Source organism: Erinaceus europaeus, chromosome 4 (assembly GCF_950295315.1).
Source record: "Erinaceus europaeus chromosome 4, mEriEur2.1, whole genome shotgun sequence".
NCBI lineage: Eukaryota > Metazoa > Chordata > Mammalia > Eulipotyphla > Erinaceidae > Erinaceus > Erinaceus europaeus.
The window spans coordinates 62,796,741-62,822,759 of NC_080165.1; the positions used below are offsets into that span (position 1 = coordinate 62,796,741).

At 47.8% G+C, this 26,019-nt stretch overlaps 1 protein-coding gene across 1 annotated transcript in view; it reads right to left on the reverse strand.

The window, feature by feature from the left end:
- The window catches only part of KCNK5 (potassium two pore domain channel subfamily K member 5), a 42,511-nt gene that overhangs the window by 6,660 nt on the left and 9,832 nt on the right, over nucleotides 1-26,019 (reverse strand). Inside the window, exon 2 of the mRNA XM_007517805.3 lies at nucleotides 1,855-1,966. Within this exon, the coding sequence (XP_007517867.1) occupies nucleotides 1,855-1,966 (112 nt within the window). The remainder of the gene's footprint in view (nucleotides 1-1,854; nucleotides 1,967-26,019) is intronic.

Below are 26,019 nucleotides of genomic sequence, written 5' to 3' on the forward strand. Positions count from 1 at the left end.
CCTTTCCCATATTTGGGAGCTACTCTCTTCCCTGATCTTTCTGGTCCTTCTGCCAGCCATGACATCTCCCCAGACAATAATTAGGATCCACCTGCATATCAGATTCCTGGCTCAGGGAAAAAAAAAGACAAAACACTAGTATAGCCACAGGCCCTTTGGAGTATAACTAAAATATGCTTCCTTGCTATCTATAAAACGGAGACCTCCCCCCCAACACACACTCTTCATCTGAACTATTCCAGCCTTTAACTCTCTTTTCAACCTCCAGGTTTCAGATGCTAGCATGATGCCAACCAGACTTCCCTGGACAGACAACCCCACCTATGTGTCCTGGAGCTCCACTTCCCCAGAGCCCTGCCCCACTAGGGAAAGAGAGGGGCAGGCTGGGAGTATGGATCGGACCTTGGGTCCATACTCCCAGAGGGATAAAGAATAGGAAAGCTATAGGAGAGGGGATAGGATATGGAGATCTGGTGTTGGGAATTGTGTGGAGTTGTGCCCCTCTTATCCTATGGTTTTGTCAATGTTTCCTTTTTATAAATTAAAAAGAAAGTCATCTTAAAAAAAAAAGTGAAACCTTGGTGGAAAAATGAACAAACTTGCTGTTCTAAATGTGACTAGTGCTTCCTGGGATATTGCTGGATGATCTCAGTTATACGTAGAATATAAATAACTTAAAGCAAACAAACTGAGGAAAAATAGACTTAATGAGTTTTTTTTTAAATGTATAAATGTGAAAACTGTACCCTCCAAATTTCAGTATAAGCCAATGTTAAATCAAAGAGAGAGACAGAGAGGGAGAGGAGTGCGGTTGGGGAAATAGCTGGTAGTAGAGCACTAGGCTTGAATGCCTGCTTTGATCTATGGTGTTGGGATACCTTCTTTGTGCTCTGCTTCTCTCTCAGTCTCTCTCTTTCACCCTCTCTCGGCAGATAGCCTAGAGGCACTGTGGTGGATGACCTCCAAAAAGACGGTCACCCTTAACCTTTCCCTTCTTATGTAAGGGTCTTCTGCTTATATCAAGCTAGCATCTGATTCTCTTCCTTCTGACTCTGGGCTTTATTGACTCATTTGACCAGAGAATTCAGTGAAGTAGAGCCAGCAAGCCAGGGCTAGAAGACCTTGCTGCATCTCAATAATCTCTCAAAAAGTCCCCAATAAAAAAATAAAATAAAATAAGAAGAAAATAATAATAATAATCTCTCAAAAGTACTCATTTTGAGGATTCTCTTTCTTGGAATCCAGCTACCACACAGAAAGATGCCTGGACTATTGTGTTTTCCTTCCCAACTGAGCTTCCAGCTAATAGTCAGCATCAGCTTTCTAATCTGAGAAGATAGTGTCATTTTGGCCAGTTGGTCAGCTGGGCTTTCAGATGATTCCAGTTGTCACTATCCTGACTGACACTTTTAGAGACTTCCACAGAACTGACTGGCTAAGTCCCATTAGTGAGGCCAAAGAAAAGTGAAAGTTCAATTGCTTTAAGCCACTAAAGTCATCGTTGGTTGGGTATATAGTCAAGAGATAACCAAAATGGACACCCAACCTGGTGAGTAAGCACACCCTGGGTCTGTGAAGTGAGCAGACTCTATTCAACCTTCCACATGACTCTGGCTATCAGATTGTATCATTTCTATTCTAAGAGCCCAGGTCAGGGTTTCCTGGAAGACACTCTTCCAGGCATGGCTAGTCACCAAGGATCTACTAAATGCCCAGGCAAGTATCCAAAGGACATACTCCAAGTGGCCTGATGTTATCCTCAAAACAAGGTCATGTAACTAGAACTGAGTGCCTCTAACACTCTGGAGCCAGGACCCGGAAGTGGGTGTTCTGAAGGATCCCTGGAAGACTTACCGATGGTAGTGATAACCGTGGCTGCAAAAATCATTGCATTAGGCCAGTTCCAGTTATTGAAGGTCTGGTTCCCTGTGATGGCCACACCTTGTCCTGCAGCATCAGATACAACCTTAAAAGAGAGAGGGACAATAAAGGTTAGCAACTTACAGTTGCTTTCTAAGTGGCAGCACTTTCCACCTTATAAACATTCTCACTTAAGCATCACAGTAACCAGGTAACCCTTATTATCTCCACTTCATAGATGGTGAAACCTTTTATAGAGGATCAAAGAAGTTAAGTGATTTGTACAAGGTCACACAGCTGGTAAGGATGTGAACCCAGACAATTTGAAGTCTACCCCTCACTGAGTCAATGCTTCTGAAACTTAGCCAGTATGTACCAGGATCACCCAGAGAATGTGTTCAACACAGGCTGCCTCACCCCCAGAGTGCCTTCAATAGGTCTAAGAAATTGCAATTCATTTTTATTATTATTATTATTAGATAGAACAAAAAGAAATTGAGAGGGAAGGTGGAGACAGGGACTGAGAGAGACACCTGCAGTCTTACTTCACTACTCATGAAGCTTCCCCCTACTAGCAGGTGGGGACTTGAACCCCCAAGGTCTTGAGCATTGTGATGTTTGTGTTTAACCAGGTGTGTCCACCACCTGGCCCTTTTTTATTGGTTTTTAAATTGCCACCAGGGTGATCTCTGGGGCTCAGTACCTGTTCTACAAATCCACCATTCTCAGCAGAGTTGTGGATTTTTTTGTTTGTTTGTTTTCTATCTTTTCTTAGAGACAGAGAGAAACTGAGCAGGAAGGGATAGATTGAAAGGGAGGGAAAAAAAAGAAAAAAAGAAATACCTGCAGTTTGCAAAGCTTCCACCCTGCAAGTGGAGACCAGGGGCTTGAACCCAGGTCATTGTGTATGGTAATGTGTGTGCTCTATCAAGTGTGTCACTGCCTGGCCCCTGAGAATTTGCATTTCTGATGACGTTTCCAGATGACATTAGTGCTGTTGTTGCAGAGGCCACACTCTGAAAAACTCCTCTACCAGAAAGGGCAGATTCACAGTAGATTGAAGGGGTCACTGCACAACACTCGGCGTCCCCCTACCCCCACCCCAGAAAGAAGTACTTCACTGTGTAGAATTCACCCCACATATCCCTCAAACCCCACCACCACCATCACCACCATAAGGATACCTTCTTGAGTCAGTCAGTGCCGATCTGAAGTATCTTAAGTCAGCTGACCTCCTCCCTAAGCCTGGGACTCTTATCTTCTTCTAGAGTCTCACCCCTCCCACTCTTTCCTGAATCTTTTTCTCTGTGCCCTGAGCTGAACAACTTCAAGGTCTAGATCAGGAGAGATCAGATCATCAGAAAGCAGTGACTCAAAAGCATACTATCTCAGCAACTGTGGGCAGCAGGAGAGAGGTCACCTGTCCAGGGAGGCCCAGCAGAGACCTTATCTATCCAGGAATGGCCGGAGCTGCCAAACCCGTTTTCAGCAGAGCAGACCTGCCTCTATCCTATCTTTCCTTTATATCACCCCCCATCTACCAATGGCAGACTAGACCCTAGAAGCAAGCTGAGAAATAGTGAAGATCTGCTCTAAACTGGGGGTCCCAATTCAACTCTAAAGAGGGTCTCAGAAGGGGTTATTCAGTTCTGAGGCCAGAAACTTACCAAATTCCTTATTAAATTCAAACCAAGACTGTGCAAAAAGGAGGAGCCAGATGGTGGTGTACCTGGTTAAGTGCATGTGTTATAGTGTGCAAGGACACACGTTCAAGCCCCTGGTCCCTACCTGCAGGGGAAAGCTTCACAAGTGGTGAAGCAGGGCTGCAGCTGTCTCTCTGCTTCTCTCCCTATCTCCTCCCACCACTCATCTTCTGTCTCTATCCAATAATAAATTTTTAAAAATTAAAAATGTTAACTAAAAGACTGAGCAAAAAGGATGAGAGAGTAAAGGAGGAAGGGGGAAAAATAAAACAAACAAAATCTTTGTTCTAACCCACCCTTGGTGTGCCTGGAGTTTAGTGGGAAAGTAGGAAGGGTGGGTTGTGCTGAAAGAATGTGCCGTTTGCAGGAGCAACGGCCAGCCTGTGTGAATTTTCCAAGAAAGTGGAAATGTTCATTTGATGGGCCATCTATCTACAACGTACAGCCAGAGCATCTCTGTGCAGGTTGTGGATGGCTGCCTGTGAGCCCGTCCTCAGAGAGCCAGCTGTCTAGCCAGCCAGGTTCCGTATGTGTGGAATCAGCAGGACATTTAGCTGTGAATAGGCTAAAACAAACATGAAGGCCAATCCAGAAGGCTGTCTTTGAAAAATAAATAAATAAATCTGTGTTCGAAGCAAGAGAATGAGGAAGTACCAGGCCCCGTGTTAATGTTAAACAGATGTCAGGCAAAGCAGAACCACTCCACTGCCCTTGGCCTCAGCCTCTGTTATCTCAGATGTCTGGCTGCAGCAGAGAGGGTGAAGCACCACTGTCAGGGAGCACAGCCCAAGACAGAGAGAAGCCAGGAGAGCATCACTATGTGGCAACTGCATTACTGACTACAGAAAGATGAGACTGGGATGCTATCTCTTCTGATCACCTTTGTGGACTATCAGGGACAGGAAAGATGTCAGAAAATGAGCTATCCTGTGTGGCTCAAGGGTGGAGAGCAGGACTTGCATGCATGAAGTTTGGGCCATTAAACACACCCAAGCAGTGCTCTGCAGTGCACCCCACCCCACTGGCTCCATAAATCAATCTGGGGGGGGGGGGGGCTGGTGGACAAAGGACAAAGTGTTCTTATTCTCACAGAAATGAAAAGGAAAGATTCTAGAAACTTAGGATGCACACCTACACTAAGAGGGGGCCCAGTGGTAGGGCATTCAGTAGGACACACACATTATCATGGGTGAGGACCCACATTTAAGCATGGGGTTCCCACCTGTAAGGCGGGGGGCTTCATAAGAGGTAGAACAGTGTTGCATGGCTCCCTCCTTCCTTCCTTCCCTCCCACTTCTCTCTATCAGGAAAGAAGGAGGGAAAGTAAGAAAAAGAGAGGAGTGGGGGGTGGCCACTAGGAACAGTAGAGTCACCCATGCAGGCATGGAACCCCAATGATAATTTCTAAATAAGATTGCAGGATATTGGCAATGTTCAGAAGTGGAAGTGGTTGGTGGGCACAAATTCACCAAGAACACACCATTCTTAGCTAAGTGCATCTCCCTCTCCAAAAGAACTGAAAAAACCTTGAAGCTGGGCAAATCTAGATTTCAGCAAGACAGCTTGAAGATATTCATGTGGACAAGACAGAGAAATTCAGGGTGGAGCTGGGATTAATTTGGATACACTCAAAGTCAGCTAAAACAATCCCAAGAAATACTGATCATTGTCAAACTGGCTCGAGGTCTCTATTATCATGCCAAAGGTCTAGTCTCTTCAGTCTTTTAACCATCAACAGGATAAGGACATCAATATGTGACCAGTCCTTCTGCAAGATGCAAAACTGGGGACAAGGATGGGTGGGAAGGCACCTAACACAGGGAAGGGAGTCTGGGATTCACATCACATGGGCCAGAACCCCACACACCCAAGACATAGGTCATCTTAAAATGTTCATATTATACACTCTACATGGAAAGACTGAAGGGAAAGAACTCTTTGGTCTCAACTGACCATGAGCCAATTAACTAATAGGAAAGCTGCCAGAAGAAAAGCAAATACAATCTCAGGCAGTGTCAACACCTCATATATTCAGGGCTGGGAGGTAACGAGGCCATTGTTCTTTGCAGGGCTGGGCCACCCCTTAGGCCGCTTCATTCCAGTTTGGGGGCCGGGCATCACGTGATACCTTAATCAACAAGCCAAGGTCCAAGAGGGGACCTTGTATGGTTTATGTGGATAACAAGCTCCCTTAGAATGGGCTGTCCTTGGGAGGAATCAGTCACAGAAAATAGTAAGAGCAAGAGTGACTGCCACCTACCAGGTTTGCTATTGAAGGTTTGACTGGAATAGAAAATCTCCAGAGGATGGAAGAACCTTCTGGAAGCATCTGGAAATACTATGGGGTGGGGAACACTGTATTGTGCCAAAGACTGCTACAGGTGTCAGGGGTGCAGCATGAAAGGGACAAAATTCCTGCCCTCTATTTTAGTGGATGGTAGGGGTGCCAATGGCATAAATGGGCACTGGCCAGGGATGTTAAATGCCCTGCAATTCACAGGATACCCTCACCACCGATGCCAATATTGCTCCTACTGAGAAAATGATCTGCCAAATCATTTAGTAAAGTGGGAGTGATCTAGTAAATGCTAACACAATTTGGAAATCATTTAGTGGATACGAAAAAAAAATCAGGAGCTGCCAAATTGGTAACAAAGAGGGCATTAGCGTTAGGAGTTTTTGAGAGGTAGAAACGCTGGGCATCCTGCCCATCATCCTTCTGGGTAACAGCTGACAGTCTCAGCCGCTCCCGGCTTATCAGAGACATAGCCTCACAGTCTTTCCCCTGACCCTGTTAACATTCCTATGGCAGCAGCTATGCTCACTGGCCGCTGGGGATGGAGGCTGAAAGGTAAAGTGGCAGAACTGAGCTAGACTGTCCAGGTGCACGTCAGCAAGACTCGCCTTCTCTCTTGCTTCACTTCTCTGCCTGCCTCTAGCGTCTTCAGTGTTTCTTCCTGCCCATGGACCCCAGGCAGCTGGTTCCACTGCAGTGCCACAGAGAGAGGTAGGATTTAGTGGGGCTATGTGTTAGGTACTCCCTTGCTAGAAGCAGGCAGGCAGACATTCACACATACATATAATCTTCCTGAGATTCTGCTAGCCAATACTTGACAGGTAGAGAAAGTTAGGTTCAGCGGCCAGGCTGTGGCACACCCAGTTAAGTGTACACAGTACTAAAATGACCTGCACCAAGGACCTGGGTTTGAGTCTCCAGCTCCCTACCTGCAGGGGGGATGCTTCACAAGCAGTGAAGCAGGTCTGCAGGTATCTCCTCCTCCTCTTTCAATTTCTCTCTGTCCAATCCAATAAAATGGAAAAAAATGGCTGCCAGGAGCTATGGATTTGTAGTGTTGCCCTAGTGGTGACCCTAGAGACAAAAAGAAAAAAAAAAAAAGGAAGGAAGGAAGGAAGATTGGTTGGTTGGTTGGTTCAGGGAATAGAAGTCCAGATATGAACTTGGAGTATTTTCCTCCAGAAGCAGCTGTGGCTCTAGCCAGGATACCTCACTGGTCATGGCCAAGGTGAAAAAGGCTGGGGTAGGGTCTCCTAGAACAGAGATGCTGCCCCTGGACTGAGGTCAGTCCTGGGTGAGGGGGCTGGCCTGGAGGAGCTAGACCAACAGTTATTAGACATGGCGCCCTTCCCTAGGGGTTAGGGAAACAACTTCTCACTCAGGAGGCGGGGGCCCCTGCTGGCTCATCGGAATCTTTAGCTTGGCTCCCAAATTGAGACAAGACAATATTTTCATTTTTCACATAGCCCAGGAGAGTGGGATCCTGCACAAGCCCTGCTCTTATCTGAGGATGGAAGGGCACCCTCTCACCTCTGTCACCCTCACAATAAAGTAGCTGTGATTTACTGGGAGTTCACTGTAAACTCATTGTTGTGCTAAGCACTCCACATGCTTTCTGCTCATTTAACAAGGGCAGGATCCTGCTGGCAAGATAGCCACAGTTTTTTTACATCTTGCAGCCAGAGGATTTTAAAGCTTCGGGTCATTATGCTAAGGAGCATCAGACTGAAATGCTCAGAGCAATGAAACCAGGAGTGGGAAACATGGCTCTGGTGCTGGGGAGAAAAAAGAAAAAGAAACCAGGAGAATTCTGGCCCACTGGAGTTCTAACCCTTTCCCCCTACACAGGCCATAGGAAGAGGCCATGCATACTTCCATGCCTTGGTACCAGCTGAAAAAACAGTGCCCCAAAAACCAGTCCATCCACTCTGACCCCAGCTCAGCACTTCCAGCCAGTCCCTGGGAGAGATGGGGTTCACGCCCTCATTTGGATTTCCAGGCAACCAGCTGCCCTGACCCCATCTTCCCAGGCTCTGATTGCTGATGATATCTGGGTTCCCGGATAGCTCCCCACCTCCAAGATCTGAGGTTTCCTAAAAGAAACAACTGCCAGGCCTGCCCTGCCAGGAGAGATCCCTCCAGGCAAGCAGGTGGTTCCAGAGAGGGCTCAGAGGTGGGATGTGATGCCCATGTTTAGATGCAACCCTTTTCTCTTTCAGGTGTGGAGTGGGAGTTGCTAGAGTTAGCCTGTCTGGGGTGGCAGCTCTCTGACACCAGAGGGCACTGCCCTTTATTCTAAGGCAAACATCAGATATAGACTGTAGAGCTCCTTTCTGCTGTCTCTGGCTTGCTAGTCTCCACTGGCCTCATGGGGCTGGTGGAGGGACACAAGCTGAACACTCTTTCCCATCCCCAGCCTCACAGATCCTTCATTCATTCCATCTAAGCTCACTTGGTCCCTCTGACCTGCAAGGTGAATTCAAGCTAATGGTGCCATGTGCATTATGCCTGGCAGCACATAAGGGACCTTTCTCATAGCCAGGATAATACTGGCCTGTCAGAAAAGTCAAAATGCATTTTTGCATAGAAAAATACATCATGACTCAAACATTAATTCAAAGGGACATATGCACCCCTATGTTCATAGCTGCATTATTCACAATAGCCAGAGAATAGAAGTAGCATAAATGCTCATCAACAGATGACTGGTTAAAGAAGTTATAGGGTATATATTCTATGGAATATTACTCTGCAATCCAAAGATGATATTGTGTCTTTGAGACAATGGATAGAACTGGAGGTGCTTAGCAAAATTAAATCATGATGAAAAATTATTGAATGGTTTCACTCATCTCATCTGAAACACATACAGTTGAAAAAAAGCAGAAGTAAGCAAATTATTTCTAAGATGTGTGACAACTATGGCAGCTATCTTTGGGAGGTGGGAAGGTGGAGACACAGAACTTTGGTGGTAGGTGTGGTGTGAAACTATAAACTGTTGATCTACTATTAATCACACAGAAAATGGCAAACACTGGAGCTCCAGTGGTGCAACTGGTTAGCGTGCAGTACTTATACAGAAAATGGCAAACATAATAAACTCAAGGGGGGGGGGGAAGAAAGGAGAAAAAAGAAAAGAAAAAAGAAAAGGAATGAAGGGGGCTGGGCAGTAGAACAGCAGGTTAAGTGCACATGGCACAAGAACCAGCATAAGGATCCTAGTTGGAGCCCCTAGCTCCCCATATGTGGGGGGTGGGGGGGAGTCAATTCACAAGTGGTGAAGCAGGTCTGCAGGTGTTTATCTTTCTCTCCTCCTCTCTGTCTTCCCCTTCCCTCTCAATTTTTCTCTGTCCTATCCAACAACAATGACCATAACAACCACAAGGGCAACAAAAATGGGGGAAATGGCCTCCAGGCGCAGTGATTTGCTGGGCAGGCACTGAACCCCTGCAATAACCCTGGAGGCAGAAAGAGAGAGAGGGAAAGAGAAAGAGAAAGAGAAAGGAAAGGAAAATACATCATAGGAGCCAAGTGGTGGTGACCTGGTTGAGTGCACATGTTACAATGTTCCTACCCTCTATGGCCAGTCTCAGCACATTATTGCAAAGTCAGGCAGGGAGGTAGCTCAATGGATAAAGCATTTGATCCTGTAGCATGATGTGGGGGGGGGGGGGGAAGAGGCAGGAATGGGCCAATGCCACAGACTGTGGTCCTAATGCCCTACCCAGATGCCCCCTACCTGCTCTGACAAAGAACTCCTTAGGACAGGAGGACCCAAGGGTGGGGTCAATGGTGCACAGGAAGTGGGAGAAGGGGTTCTGAAGAGGACAGCAGTGGAGATTAGTAAACAGAAGACAGCATCACTCTTTAAGGCAAATATTTGCAATTTGGCTTTGTTTAGAAAAATGGTTTTCAAATTCCTTAACACCATGAACCCATGATCTGATGGTAAAGGACAGAAGGGGAGGGCACCCTCACCTCCCTGCAGCAGTTTGAGGAGGAGGGGTGGGTAGGGAGGCAGGGCATCAGTAAGTACAGATTATTTATTATTAATTTTTATTTATTTATCTATATATTTTTAAGACATAGAGGCAGAGTGAAAGAGACCACTGCTTTCTTCAATGAGGTGGAGACCAGGCTTGAACCTGGGTCACACACATGGCAAAGCAACAAAATCAAGTGGTTTATTTTGCTGGCCCACTATGTGCAGCTTAGGTAACTGGGTCCAGCCACTTGGTCCTCAGTGAAACCATCTATTATTATTATTACTTTATTGTTTTCTTTTTTGTATGCAAATTCTGTGCTCTTCCAGGAATCACCACTACCCTGTTTTCTTAATCCCAATTATCCATCTTTCTCTTAGACCTTTGAGCTGCCCAGTATCTCTGCAATATATCCCTGTTCCATTTAAATTTGTCAAAGTTTCTTCCCTCCTTCCTCTCTTCCTGCTTCCAGTAGTTATCACTGGGGCTCAGTGCCTGCACTACGAACTCCAGTGGCCACTTTTTCCCCCTTCCATTTTATTTGATAGGACAGGGAGAAAGTGAAAGGGGAGGGGAGATAGAGAGGAGGGAAAAGATAGACACCTGCAGATCTGCTTTACCACTCATGAAGCTCCCCCACTGCAGGTGTGTGTGGGCGACAATCTTTTTTTCAGTGGGTGTGTGTGGGGGGGGGCCCAGACCTACTGGCTGATCAAAGATACCTTGGAAAGAGGGTAAGCACCTGATATCTCTGAAGTCCCAAAACAAATTACAGAATTAAAGGCCATTAGTCAACTTCTTAATTATCTCCCCCTCACTCTCCATCTTACTCTGACTCAGCCTCAAGTTTCCCTTCATTGTGGGTTTTAAGATTTGTCCACAGATGAAGGGAATCAGGTTCAGGGATCTTAGAGACAGTTCACCCAGGAGTCTAACCCTATTCAATGCCAGGGCCCCATATGCAGGTACTACATGGAGCTGACCTGGGTCCTGGGCAATTAAACATTCTCTGCCTGGCTGGAGAGGGGCTGCCAGATGTGGGCACTGAGCACAGGACTCCTTTCTTCCTGCTTGTGCTGGGAGGGAGGGTACAAGGGCAAGGAGAAGGAATTCTAGGCATTCCCACAGTCTCCTCCCTAAGCCAGGTGACCAGGGTGTGGTTGTAAGGGCAGGAGAGATTATGAGCAGGCACTTGGCAAGGACTCAACAGATCCACCCCGAGAGCAGTCAGATTGTGGTCTCATCTCTTCCAGGGAATGAGCAGGTGTCTGTGGGGTAAGGACTGCAGGGGAGAGGACCCCCACGCCCAATGGCTCTGTTAAGACTAGCTCTGAGCTGAACTTGCTTAACCTCCCCCACATTTTCAAATTTGTTCCAAAACCTACACAGAATGGGTATGTTTTTAGAAGAAGGAAAAATAAATCAGTGGAGACACCCTAGCATTTGTGAGCTATGGTGTCAATGGAAGGGCAAGGTTGAAGACCCAGATCAGCTTGGGCCCTGGTCAAGACTCCCCAAGAATTCTCGTGCTCTGCCCACTCCCTTCTTCATAAAATAAGGAGGCCAGATTATGACTCTTGGGGTTTCTGTGCCTGGGCAGGTCTTGCCTCTTCCCATCACATTCTCCTTTGCCCAGATCCATGAATTCTACAGTGTAGTTCAGCACTCACCAGCCCCAACCCCCACCAAGTCACATCATATTGAAGGAAAAAAATACATTTTTGCCTTTGGGATTCAGCTCACTGGCATCAGCTGTGGGTCTCCCCAGCCCTGCCCAGAAAGCCAGGCCTCTACTCCTATCATCTTTCTGGGTCTTTTCATATGTCCCTCAGACCCTAGTGGCAGAAGGAAAAGACAACTCTGTATTCACTCCTCTTTGGCCCTTAAAACTTGCATGCCTGAGGCACCAGAATTCCCAAGCTCAATCCCCAGTTGCTCACATGCCAAAGTTGAACTGTGCTCTGGTTTTTCTCTCATTAACATGGACAAATACATCATAAAAAAGAGTAACCATCGCAGGCTCAGCTCAGCAAGGAAGCAATCAAGCACAGAATGTCTTCCATCTCATTCTCACCCCACCCTCATGTCTAGAGTGGGGCTGTGTACAAAATACAACCCCACTTTCCCTCCCCATAGTATCAACCTGAATCTCAGAAAGCAATCTGGAAGGTCATGAGGTGGTGGATAAAGTGCTGGACACTCAAGTGTGAGGTCCCTGAGTTCAATCCTCAGCGTGAAATGTGCCATAGTTGATGCTCTGGTCACCTTTCCCCACCCCCACATACCTCTCTCATTAATATGTCTTTAAAAAAGGATCCTGGAGGTGCCACAGTGGAGAAAGCAGAGGACTCTCAAGCATATGTCCTCAGTATGACCCCCTGGCATCATGTGTGCCAGAATGATGCTCCTATTTTCTCCCTCATTAATACTAAGATAGATATATGGAGAGAGAGGCAGATATATAGATATGAAAAGGAAGTTGTAAACCACCTTGAATGCACACTTTAGGGGCAACAATTATTACTGCTTCTTAACCTGCAGCCTGCACACAGAGCTCATCTGGTGGTGGTGGCAGGGGGAATTTGGGAAAGTTCACCTGATGGTCTTACTCCAGAAACTCTGACTGAAATGGTCAGGACATGGGTATAAACTAGAATTCTCAGAGGCTGTCGCAAGTGATTCCAGTATTAAGTATGGCCATAGGCCCACACCCTTGTCTCCCACTTCTTGATCCTGCCTCAGCCCTGGAGTTAGTCTTGCCTGTGGCTGTGACTGTCCTGTTCAGCTTTGTTATCCCCTCCCAGGCCATCCCTGGCAAATGCTAGAAGAAGAAGGCCATCCCTCAGCAGCCTTTGCAGAGTCCAGAGGTCAGAATCATAGGGCAAACCCATGACAAAGTGAGCAGAAAACTCTGGGTTTCTGACTTTTTCTCAGGCCTGGGATCCCTGTCTACACTCAGGAGGGACAATAAAAACAAAGCAGGTGACCCTGTCCCCATTGTTCTCAGCTGGACGGTAGCTCTCCCTTCCCGTGAGAGCTAGGCCCAGGGTAAATCTTTGCAGCTCTGACCTGGCAGGGCCTCGAGATTGACTAAACAAACAGGGATGGGCTGCTGGGGGCTTGAGCTCAGGATGGGAGTCAGCAAGCTTTCTCAGACACCTGGAGGTCTGGGAATTCCTGTGCGTGAGGACACAAGGCCTCATGGGCCCGGTCCCAGGTCACAAAGCAACACAGCTGAACAGCTGGACCCCTCCAACCCAAACACACACAGGAGTGCTCTCTGCAAAACTCACTCCTGCTGCATCCTCTGAGGAACTCAAGACAGGAGGGCTCTCCAGAGATACCCTTCATCCACCTGCAGCTTCTGATCCCAATACTGCCCTGCACCTTAGGGCCGGCTGGCTCAAATCCAGTGCAGATCACTATTTGCTAACTGCCGCCAGAGGCTGGGATTAGAGACCTGGCCCTTTTCCTGACCCCAGGATCTAAATTCCTGGGACTCTGGCATCCCTCTGCTTTGATGCTAATGCTAAAAAGCAGCCCTTCACTAGTGAAGTCAACAACTAGAGGGCAGGAAATTGCTTAGCCAAGACCCCTACAGCAAGCCTGATAAGCAACAGGTCTCTCCTTTTTAAAACAGGTATATATTTCAATGACAGAGAATCACTCTGGCACATGGGGTGCCAGGGATAAAACTCAAGGTTTCTAAAAACAGCCTTCATTCTTGAGCTGGTGACAAAGGAGGCCACAGGAACTGCTGACTTGCCAACTCCTCATAGGGGACTGATGATCCGAGGGAGATCTGGGTCACCTTCAGCCCAGATTCTTGTTCTCCAGAGCCTAGTCTGCATGGGGGCCTAGATGGCATAGGCTGGGATGACTGATCACTCCAGAATCAAATGTCAAGGGTCGCACCCTCCATGAGTCGCACAGGGATAGAAGGGGAGGCCTTGGCTTTGAAGCATCCACACCTGGATTCAAATTTTAATTCCACCATCAGGCATACCTTCTTCACCGGACTGAGCTTCACTATCCATATCTGGAAAGTGGTGATGGAGGTTAGGGGTGCCGAGACTTCATCAGGTTGGGTAGCAGATAAAATGAAGATAAAGAAGACTCAGTGCCAGGCAGAGTCCTCCTTCCTGGCTATCACCACTGATATCAGGACTTGAGAACAGCACACATGGCCACAAGACATTCTCTCCCCCCCCCCCCTGTTCTTGACTGGAGACAGAAGGGGCCAGGTGACAAAAAAAAACACCGGTTAAGTGCACATAGCACTAAGCACAAGGACCCATCTGAGGATTCAAATCTGAGCCCCTGGCTTTCCACCTGAAGGTGGGACGCTTCATAAACATTAAAGCAGGTCTGAAGGTGTCTATGTTTCTCTATCCCTCTCTATCTTCCCATCTCTCTCTCAATCCTATCCAATAAAAATGGGGCAAGATGGCCACCAGCAGTAGTGGCACCAAGCCCCAGCACTAACCCTGGGGGGGGGGGGGGAGAGAAAAAAAAAAAGAAGAGAGAGGAGAGGAGTGGAAGAGAGAGATTGAGAGGGATGGAAGATACACGGGGTGAGAGAGACCTGCAGCTTCTCTCTGGCCCAGGTCCTTGTGCATTATAAGGTGTGCACTCATGGTGCACCACCATCCAGCCCCCTCTTCAATATCTTTTTAAAACTTACTATTTTGATGCTAGGGTCATCCCTGAGTCTCAGTGCCTGCACGATCCATCACTCCTACTGGCTTGGTTTCTTTCTCTTTTCTTCCACTTACAGAGACAGAGAAATAGGGAGACAGGGAGAAAGAGACACCTCCAAGTGCTTCACCACACATGAACTGGGGGCTTGAACCTGGGTCTTTATGCGTCGTAATATGTGCTCTCTACCAGGTGCATCACCGCCTGGCTCCTCTCTTAGGTATCTTTGTTATCACCCCGGACATAGACTGCAGTTCTACAGGCAGGCACCATGATCCCTTAATCCCAGATCAGAAGCCGGGCACTGTGGGGACTCAGTCTACACATTGCACTGCACTTCCCAGATATCTACCGATGTCTTTTCTTCCAAGACCTGAGGATAAGGACTGGGCTGCACTGAATGTGGATTCTGAATGTGCTGAACACCCCTAGCAGATCTGGGCAGCTAGAGCTTAGTGATTTTGTGCTGCTGGGCCTCAGTGCCTATTCCCCACCTTACTGTCTGCAAAAAGCCTATGTTCCCAGGCCTTGACCTTGGTGAGTTAGGCAGGTGAACTGGAGACACTAGAACCAGTAGGGTTTCAGAGAAAGGAGAGGCAAGCAGGTGGGGGGGGAGGGGTAGGAGCCCAGAGGGATCCCCTCACCCATCTTCCCAGGCATGTCCTGCTCCCCCAACAGTGGGAAAGAACCTCTCTATACTCCACACAGCTCTCCTGGGCCCTGAGAACCAGGTTTTCCCGCCACTCCCAGACTCCCACCTCCCTGGCCCACCCATCCCCCAGGGTCACTTTACACCCACCCATATCTCGGAGAGGAAATTCACCTAGCTTCTGCCCTACAACATGCCCCAGACCAAGCACAAGCTGTCCTTGTCCTCAAACCCCAAGAAAATGCTCTTTCTGTCTGTCCCTTCCTCACTTTCTCTCTTCCTTCCCCTGGGAGCTGGGGCTAGGTGCAGAGTAATAAGTAACCTTGAAGACTGGGGTTCTGATAAACTGACTCATTCATTGTAACTAGTTTATGAAGACCAGAGGATCAAGCTGTAAACTTCTCATCAATTGAAAGAGGAGCCCAGGTGTTCTAGGTGGCGGTAAGAATCCCACTAGGGAGGCAGCTGAGTCATTCTCCTCTAGGAAACTGGGTGGGTTTACTCCCCCAGAGTCCCTTCCTATCCACAGCAGGCCCCACTGCCTCCAAGCATGATTTTGCCCCCATCACCATCCATGAGCTCCCTGTAAAATCCTCCCTGGGGTCAACCACCTGCCTCAGAATCCTTCCTTATTGTCAAGATTGAGCCTAAAATCCCTCCGGCTGTGGTCCAAGCCTATTTCCTCTGGTTTCAGTCTCCAGCTGGAGAGGACAACAGCTGGCCTCCATCCTCTCTGGAATCAATTGTACAAGGAACTACCGGCAAACAGGGCACAGGCAGTTGTGGGGTGATTAGTCCTCTTTATGAAGGGGAGGAGAGTAGTGGGGGGAGCCCTTTGTCTCTGTGTTCCTCAAACCTCATCAGAGGATCACAGGCAAGAGCAGGAGGTACCATTACCAAAATCACTGGGCCAGATGCAAAGGGAGCTTTGCCCTCAGGGGGATCCCCAAATGACACAGACCATGTCACTAATGTCCCCTAGAAGTCTATGGGAACAGAAGTGGAGGCCTCATAGACACAACCAGTGCCACCTCCAACTCCACTCCAGCCATGACTACCCAAATAGGTCACAAAGGCAGAGGGGCTGACCCCCCACCCACCTCCCAGCCCTGCCAGCCAACCTGGGAACGGATGTGACCTGGGTGAAGAAAACACAGAGCCGTTTTTGTGCTGAAGGTATGGAAAAATACAGCCAGGCCCTCCCTCTGAACAGGCTGGGTTGAGGTAAGGAGGGGTGGAAAACACCCCCTTTCCCCCCGCCCCCCCACCTGGGGCCCAGGTTGGGTGACAGGAAATGGAAACTCTCTGAAGGGCTCAGCAGGAGAGGTTTGACTGAACAACTCCATTACTAAATGCAGAAGGTAGGGGAAAGCAAGAGCAGACCAGACAGGCATACTTGCTCCTCTGCACAAGGGCTGAGATTATAAGCAAATGCATTTTCCCCATATCGTTTATTCCCCCATGTCCCCTTGAACCACCTAGGCTCTCCAGCTTTCTCACAGAGGACAGGGATGGTCCACATGCACAGCAGCAGTTCTTCCCCAGCCCACAAAGCATGGCCTCAGCTTCATTTAGAAAGTGGGAAGGGCAGGGGAGACAGCATAATGGGTATACAAAAAGGGACACTCATGCCTGAGGCTTCAAAGTCCCAGGTTCAGTCCCCCACACCACCATAAGCCAGAGCTAAGCAGTGCTCTGGTAAAAAAAAAAAAAAAAAAAATGGGGGGAGGAAGCTGGCGGTGGTGCACTAGGTTAAGTGCACACATTACCGAACTCAAAGGACCCAGGTTCCAATCCCTGCTCCCCAACAACAGGGGGGATGCTTCATCTACCCCTCCACTTTTAATTTCTCTCTGTCCTATCTAATAAAACTATATTAGGGGAAAAAACTTTAAAACCATCTCTCTGTCTACTACACATTTGTTATTAGGTACCAGTCTCCATCTATGCACAGAGCAAGCCACCCCAACTAATGGATCCCAAAGAAGGAACCAGAGTCATGGACAACCTTACCTTGCCCTTATGCAGTCAAAGTTGGGCCTATCAGCTCCTTAACTATCTGTTAACTATCTGTTATCTCCTTAACTATCTGTTGAATACCAGCACATAACTTGATGCTAGGGAGCAAATGAACAAAGTAGAAGGTACAGGCCCTACCTACCCAATGGGGTTTGTAGTCTAATAAAAGCAGGTGGGCATGCAATAAATTACATGATGATGACAGACAACCTGAGAGCAACCTAGGAAGTGGGGTGGTGGGCTGGAGCACCAGATTTGTATGCATGAGGTGCTAAGTTCGACCCCTAACACTGAACATACTACATACTAGAGTGTTGTTCTGGTTCTTTCTCTCATAATCTTTTTTTTTTTTTTACCTTATTTTCTTTCTTTTTTTCTTTTGCCTCCTGGATTATTGCTGGGGCTCAGTGCCTGCACTATAAATCCACTGATACTGGCAGTCCCCCCCCCCCCATTTTTGTTGTTGCTGGATAGGAAAGAGAAACTGAGATGGGAAAGAGAAAGATAGACACCTACAGACCTGCTCCACTGCTTGTGAAGTGACCCTTCCCCCCTTGTAGGTGGGGAGCCAGGGGCTCCAAACAGGATCCTTGCACCTGCACCAGTCCTTGTGCTTCATACTATATACACTTTACCTGGGGCACCACTGCTCAGCCCCTGATTAATGTTTTTAAAATACAATGTGAGGAAGCAGAAATCAAACCAAGGACATAGAGCCCAAACATAAATGAGAAACTGAGGCTCAAATAAATTGGCCCAGAGCAGCCTCCCAGAAAGATGCTCTACCAGCTCCCTCCCTCACTCCATCCTCTTGTCTCCTCCTTTTTCCTGGACTCTCACCACAGACCCTGAAAGTAACCTGGAGAAGCACTGCTGAGTCATGTTAGCTGTCAACCACTAATTCTTCCTAGACTTGTGGTAGGAAGACATGCTCATGCGGAAAAGAAACACAAACTGTACTCTGAACCAAAAGATTTAGGCTTTCATTCCAAGCCTTGGTGCTAGCGGACTGGTAATCTAAAGACTAAAAAGCTTAAGAACCAGGACAAGCCAGCATGGTTTAATAACCTCAGTAGGGGAGTGAGTGGTTGGGGAAGGGAGTTGGTGGGGGGTGAAGAGGAGTGTGTCAGTACAGTGCTTTCTCTCTTATTAAAATAAGATAAAAGGGGGGCTAGGGGTCCAGAAGGCAGTGGCACATCCAGTTAAGTGCACTTGTTACATGTGCAAGGATCCAGTTAAAACCCCCAATTCCCATCTGCATCGAGGAAGTTTCACCAGTGGTTAAGCAATGCTGCAGGTCTCCCTTCCCCCCCCCTCTCCCTTTCCCTTTCTCCTTCTCTATCTCCTTTATCCCTCTCTGTTTCTCTGTCCTATCAAATAAATCAATAAATTGAAAAATATATGATGAAAAATCAGGAAGGCATCATGGGAATTTACAGAAGTCTTTCATGCATGAAGTTCAGAAGTCCCACGTTCAATCTCCAGCACCACCATAAACCAGAGCTGAGCAATGCTCTGCTAAAAAAAAAAATAATAATAATAAAAATACTACATATTTTTTTAAAGTCCAATTTCCAGCACTACTATACGCCAGAGGTAGGTAGTGCTCTGGTGAGAATGGAAGGGAAAAAAAAAAAAAAAAGACTTGTCCATGGGCTCCTGTAGAGCCCATTCCCTTCATTCCCTTGTAGGGGACACAGGGTACAGACTCTGGGGCTCCCCTATCCCTGCCAGGCCCTTGTGGAAAAAGCTACACTTGATAGGCTCCTGTGTCCTGCTCCTGTGTCCTATTTCAAAGCAGAGGTCCACCTGGAATAATCCCCAGACTCTGCAAGCCTCCCCTTCAAAGAGTTCAGTAGCTGTGCCATCTAGGAGTTCACCATTCTGGCAGCTAAATTTAAAAATTGTATCTCACCAGGGGGCTGGGCACCCAGCTGATAGAGCACACACATCACTGTGCTTGAGAACCTGGGTACAAGCCCCTGGCCCCCACCTATGGGAGGGGGGCTTCATGAGTGATGGAGCAGTGTTGCAGGCCTCTGTATATATCAGAAAAAGAATAGGGTGAGGAGAGAGGGGAGGGGGATGGGGGAACTATGAGCAGTGAAGTAGTGTGTAGGCACAATGCTAGGTTACTGCCCCAGAAATAACCCTGGTGGAAATAAATATAGCTTAGTAGTAGTCATCTATTTTTTCTATGTTTGAAGTCCTAGGTTCAAGCCCCAGAGCCCCCAGATAACTTATTGTACATATAATACACTGTTCACTTTACTACAGTCAATACACTGTTCAGTGAGTGACTACAGAAGTCAGAGTATGTTCTGTTACACTGTTTTGTTTTGGGGCCAGGTAGTGGTACATCCAGTTAACTGCACATAATACTCAGTACTAAGATAAACACACAGACCCAGGTTCGAGCCTTTGTTCCCCACCTGCTTCATGAGCAGTGAAGCAGGTCTGCAGGTGTCCCATCTTTCTCCTTCTCTATCTCCCCCTCCTTCTCAATTTCTCTCTGTCCTATAGAATGGGAAAAAAAAGTTTTGCTTTTGTTTTGTTTTGACCAGGGCACTACTCAGCTTTGGCTTATGGTGGAGCTGGAGATTAAGCCTGGGACCTTTGGTCTTTCAGACATAAAAACCTTTTGCATAACCACTATGCTGTCTCCCCAGCCTAAACTGTGCTTGTCAGAGTAGGGCCAGTGAGACAGCATGCATGGGAGGGCTTCTGCTTTGCCATGTGTGTAGTGCACGTTTGTGTCTGGCCCCCACTGCACTGGGGGAAAACCTTGGTGCCATAGCATCTTGTCCTTTCTCTTGATCTCTTTCTATCTGGAAAAAGACAGCCTAGAGCAGTAAAGCCCAGTGATAATACACAAAATTGCCAGTATAGCCTTGGCTAATGACATAAACTTGCATTTATTGTCCCTTAAAAAAAAAAAAAGCCTGATTTCAGGATCTGGGATGTGTAAAATAACTCACTTGGAAAGTGTGCTGCCTCGCCATGTGCAAACTGGCTTCGAGCCCAGCCTCTTGCGCATTAAAGGAACGCTTTGGTGCTGTGGTCTTAAATTTCACTTTCTGCCTACCTACCTATTTCCATAATAAATAAAATAAATAAGCTGATTTCTTTGTTTTAAAAGTGACAACAGCATTACTGATAATTGGGAGGCAGAGAAAGAGAAAGGCATTGATAGTCCTGCCTTCTCAACTCAGCAGCACCTGGCTTCTGTTTTAAAATTAAGTTTCTATGAGTCAGAGCCAACACAAAACCAGCCATGCAAACTTGAACTGCCCTGTTGTCCACACACTCCCCCACCCCCATCTTGTTTTTTGTGCAACTTGAAAGTCTAGCTCAGAGTTCAGACCCACTGTATTTGGAGTGCCAGGAAACCACCCACTGCCCACAGGGACTGAGTAGCGTAAGCACCAGCAGGTGTGTGTACGTGGGGGGCTCACACATCAATAAGCTGCTGGCCACAATCAATAAGCAAGGATTAAAGGGTGTGCAGTGCCATGAGGGAGAAGTTGGGTGAGCCTGCACATACATGGACAGAAACCCACTTTAGGAAGGGGAAACTATATAGTAGGGGGAGAACCAGAGTATCCCTTAATCCTTTGTGGTGAGGGGAATTAAAATTCAGTATTTGGTGGTCCTGGAGGTGGGGCAGTGGATAAAGCACTGGGTTCTCAAGCATGAGGTCCTGAGTTCAATTCAGGCAGCACATGTACCAGAGTGATGTCTGGTTCTTTCTCTTCTCCTATCTTTCTCATTAATAAATACATAAAATCTTTTTTAAAAATTCAGTATTTGGGGCTTGGGAGATAGCTGTGTCTGTAAGAACACCAATGTGCACTCCAGTCACAGGTTCAACTCCCATAACACCTCATGCTAGAACTGAACAGTGCTCTGGTTTCTTCTCTCTGTGTGTGTCTCTCCTCTTGCACCCCTCTTCTCACTCTCTCATAATAAACCTAAAAATGAGTAGGGAGACAGCTTAATGGTTATGCAAAACATTCATGCCTGAGGCTCCAAGGTCTCAGGTTCAATCCCCAGCACCACACTAAACCACAACTAAGCATTGCTTTGGTGAAATAAACCAACAAACAAGAGATAACAAGAACTTAGAACCTCATGCATGCAAGTCCTGGGCTCTACCCCTGCAGAAGGAAGAATCTGAAGATGGACACATGATCCCATGCAACAAGAGCTCCTGGACATTCCAAAAAGAGCTCATGACAAAAACAGAGAGCTATCTGGGTAGTGGCACAGTGGATAAAGCACTGAACATTCAAGCATGAGGTCGCCAAATTCAGTCCCAGGCAGTGCACATTCCAGAGTGATACTCTGGTTCTTTCTCCTCCGATCTCATTAATAAAAAACAAAACAGTTTTTTAAAAAATCTGTGATCTCCTGAATCCATGGCACCCTTGGTAGAACCTTCCAGACCAAAGACCCCCAAAGTGCCCTCCATGTTTTGGAAGCTGCCCTGCCCCTGGTCTAGACAGATGCAGACCCAGGGAGAAGCTGACACAATTTACCTATTAACCTGATCTGAAAGGGAACAGAGTGTCCCAGGTGGGAAGGCCAAAGTAAAGGTGAGGGCCAGGAAGAAATGTGGCCAGGCACCGATCCCCACACCACAAAGGGCAGAAGACATGGGTATTCTAGGCTGGCGGTGAGCCGTGGGAAAGGCAAAGCAAGACTGTGATAGTCCTGCATCTGAGATTGGGGACTGATGAGAGAGAGGCTAAATGATGGAGGTGACAGCTTCATGGTCCAGGATATCTATTAATAATTAGCCTCTTGCATGGTGCTAGGTTTGGGGTACAATGGGGCACAGGTCAAAGACCTTGGGGGGGGGGTGGAGTGCAGACAAGGCACTACTGTGCAGTGTTCTGATGCTGGCTGAGTGACAGGACTCAAGGAAGGGCAGCTGAGGTCCCTACAATGTGCCAGCACCACCACTGAGTAACCCTTACTGTATATTTTAAGACCCCCTCCACCCCAACCTCAAAGGTTGAAATCCTATCTACTACTCATAATTCCCCCTTAAAACAGCACTGGGCCTCACTAACTGGCCTTAATGAGCAAGTCCTTGGCTCAGAGAGGGGTAGTGACCTGGCTTAGTAACAAAGCAAGTCAGCTGTGCCAGAAGCTGCATGGAATCGGTTCAGTCTTCTAGTCCTAAGCTTGTAGGGCCCTTGTCCTTGCCCTAAGTGGAAGTTGGGGCTCGGGCTGGATTCAAGGGGGGGGGGGTACTGCAAAGCCAATAATCAGGACACCCTCCCTCTTCCTGTTGCCGAGGGGTGCTGACAAGACACTGCAACAGGGCACCACTCAGGCCACTCAGCACTTATCCCTCCAATACACAGCAGTTTCACCCTCAGCTCCAAAGGGGTTGGGACACTGAGAAGGGGAAGGGCACTTTTCCAAAGCTAACACTGTCAGGATGCATTCCCTGGTCCCTGGGAGGCAAGAGTTTTATTTGAACAGGAGGAGCACAGGGGCAGGGGAATGCACTGAACTGTTCTGTCTGGGAGCTGGTCACAGGTGCCATCCTTACCCAGGGGATGGGAGGCCTGAGAACCCTATGCTGGCTGCAAGGGGCATGAGCCAAAAAAAGCATTCAAGTCTGGGAAGGGCCTGCCCTGGGGTCCCCGGCACCCTGCAAAAACAGCCCGCCCATCTCTATTCTCAGCCAAAAAGGTAGCAGCATCTGGGGAGGGTGGAGGTGCTTATTCCCCCAGAAGAAACAATAAAGCTAAAGCTTTTCCCTCCCCAGGAGACCAGAGACTAGGTTAATGCTAGAGAAGTCAACAGGAAGGACATGACACAAGTGTGGGTTTCACCAGCAACCTGTAGCTGCTAATGTGGGACTACAGATGAGAACCCCATAGCGAAAAGGTTATTGTGCCTCCCCTCCAACTAAATTCTTTCATTTGTTTTTTAATTTCTTTATTGAGGGATTAATGGTTTACAGCCAACTAAATTCTTCTTCAGGACTCAGTCCTTGGGTCTCCTGCCCACAAATCCCACTGAAGTCTCAGGGACTTATTAAAGACACAGTGAAAAGGGTCTGGGGCCAGGGATGGAGTTGGCAGGTCCAATTTTAAGCTGTGCTACACACTTTCATAACCCAGGTTTTCTTGCTTTAAGACAGATCTATATGGCTGGATCTATATGATTACACAAAAGACTTTAATGCCTAAGGTTCTGAAGTCCCAGGCTCAATCCCCAGCAACCCACAAGCCAGAGCTGGGCAGTGTTCTGGTCTTTCTTTCACTCTGTACCTCTCTAATTAAATAAATGAATAAAGCATTAAAACAGCTCTAGACATAGCTAATGCAGCCAGGAAACAATGGTGTTAGAATTGCAAGATTGGGGAGCACTATGCTCCACCAGGCAAGCTCTTCCAGATGTGGGCAGCTAACAGGGTCCCCAATAAATGACTTGTTGCAGAACAAGGTTGATAGAACCAGCACTAATTTAGAACCCCGAGTCTACATGAGTGGCAACTCAAGACTTCAGCTTTGACTCTGAACTCAGAAGGCCTGGATTCAGCACTAATCAGTTACGTGGCACTAATCAGTTGCGTGGCCTTGACTAAATTATTTCATCTCTCTGTCTCACCTATCTGCCTGGTCTGCAAAATAAGGTCCCCAGTGGTCTGTCTTAGCACTGCAGGGGACTCTTGGCCCCTCAGAAGGTTCCAGCTGCAGTCTCTCCAGTTATACTTTCCTCTGCTACCACCTCCCAGAGTAATGCATGCTATAGTGGGCAGAGACCTCAGGCTCTCTCGGTAAAAGCTACTGTGAGTGTGCAGGGTTGTCGAGTGCCTCTCCGCCCTAATGACGCGGCCTCCTATCTCTACTGATGTTGACTGGGATCAAGGGCAGGGCTCCAGAAAGAGGCGAGTCCACATGTGTAGCAGAGTCCAAATCACTTGGGTCACTTGGAGGACTCTGGCTTTCAGTGTGAAGGAGACGCCCCTCCAGAGGGTTTCCCCATTGGAGGACTGGGTCTGACTCTATCAGCAGCTCAGACTACAGAAGAGCCCCATGTGAAAGTATAGGGATCACCCTTCAACTGACCACAGTGTGGCCACTGCTTCCAAGAAGCCTTCCCTAATTGCCCCCACTTAGCTCTAATAGCTCCTTTATTGTACTTCCCTTGCCCTGGTAAGCTAGGTAACCTTAGCAGTTGCATAACCTGCCAAGGTCTTGGCCTTGGCTCCATATCTATAAAGGGAGACCAGTTAGATAACCACTGAGCACCCAGCAGCCTCTTCTCATTGTATGATTCACCACTGCCAGGAGAGGTGCCCAGAGACTGACCCTCCTTGCCCATCAGCCACCCCCCACCAGCCTCCAAGGGGCGAAATCCACCGACAGATCTTGGACACAGACACAGACACTTGGGAGGTGCTTCACCATAGGAAGGAAACTCTCTGGGGAGGCAGCAGACTCTTCTGCCCCTGGCTCTGCATGGCCAGAAAAACAATTTTCTCTCTAGTCCCAGAAAGATTCCCTAGGTAGGGAAGCTAGCATACCCCAAATTGGGGAAGGAGAGTGCTGGGTAGGTGAGATGAGTCTGGTATATAAAGAGAAAAAAATGCTCTGCGCCCCGAAATTAACTAGGTTTTGATTTCAAGGTGATTTTAAAGAAGGTTGGAGATGGGGGTGAGAAACAGCTCAGTGGTGACAAACTCTGGACCACAGCTAGAGCTAGTTTAATGTGGATTTGGTTCTCAAGATAGTCTGTCCCAAGCCCCTCATCAAGGGGCAGTTCTCCCACTGGGCGAATGGGGAGATTTATTTGCTTCTTAGGTGCCTCAAGACAACACCCAGCTGGACTCCTGCTTCCTTCCCTGCCACATCCCTACTTTATCTGGAGGGGTGTCCCTGGGTTGGGAGAAGCCTAGTGCAGGCTCCTGTTATGCCTTAGAAGGTACTAGCTGAGGGGTACCTTCTCCTTGCAAACAGCCTGGCCTTCCTGGCAATTGCCAGCAGGCCCCCTGCTCCTCCTCAGAAAGCTCTGAAGATCAAACATGTTTCCACAAGGAAGGGGCAGGGGGGTGTTGTTTCCCTCTCCTTGCACGTCCACTTGCCCTCCTGGTTTCCGCAGTACGTGGTCTGAGGACACTGCCCAAATGGCAAGGGACAGGGCTCATTTCTCCTTGTGGCAGGCCATAGACAGATTTTGGGAACATAGGCTGTGCTGAAATATAACCAGCCTGGATGTTTGCTGTTTCACGTTCCTTGAAAGCAGAACTCTCCCTTCTCCTTTAGTAGACCCAGCTAAACTATCTTTATAGTCCCAGGAGAAAAAGAGTTTAGAAAGAACTTTCTGATAGAAGGTTTTAGGGGTAGCAGGGGCAGAGAGATGGATTCCTAGAGATAAACAGACCCGGAGAGAGGGCTGTTTATTCAGTAAGTCCTACAAGGGGGGAGATGATAACAATAAGCTGGTCTCAAAGGCTAACTCTCAGATTAGGGAGCTGGTGGTTGCCATGAACAAGCTTCACAGGCCTTTCTTCCCCCCTTATCTTCACTCCAGGGGACATGGGTATCATTACTCTCACTTTCCAAAGTGCTCTCTATGCTCTGGGGCTCAGGGCTTGCAAAGGTCACATGATTTACAAGCCAGTCCTTGACCACTAGGCAGTATAACCCCACCCCTATTGCTTAAAGAGGGGGAAGTTAAGCAAATTTACATAGTAGCACATGCATGCACACAGCCTGCAGAGTCTATGAGACCAGGGACGAGTCTGGACATAGCTCAGTTCACCACCTTGACCTTACAAGAAGAGTC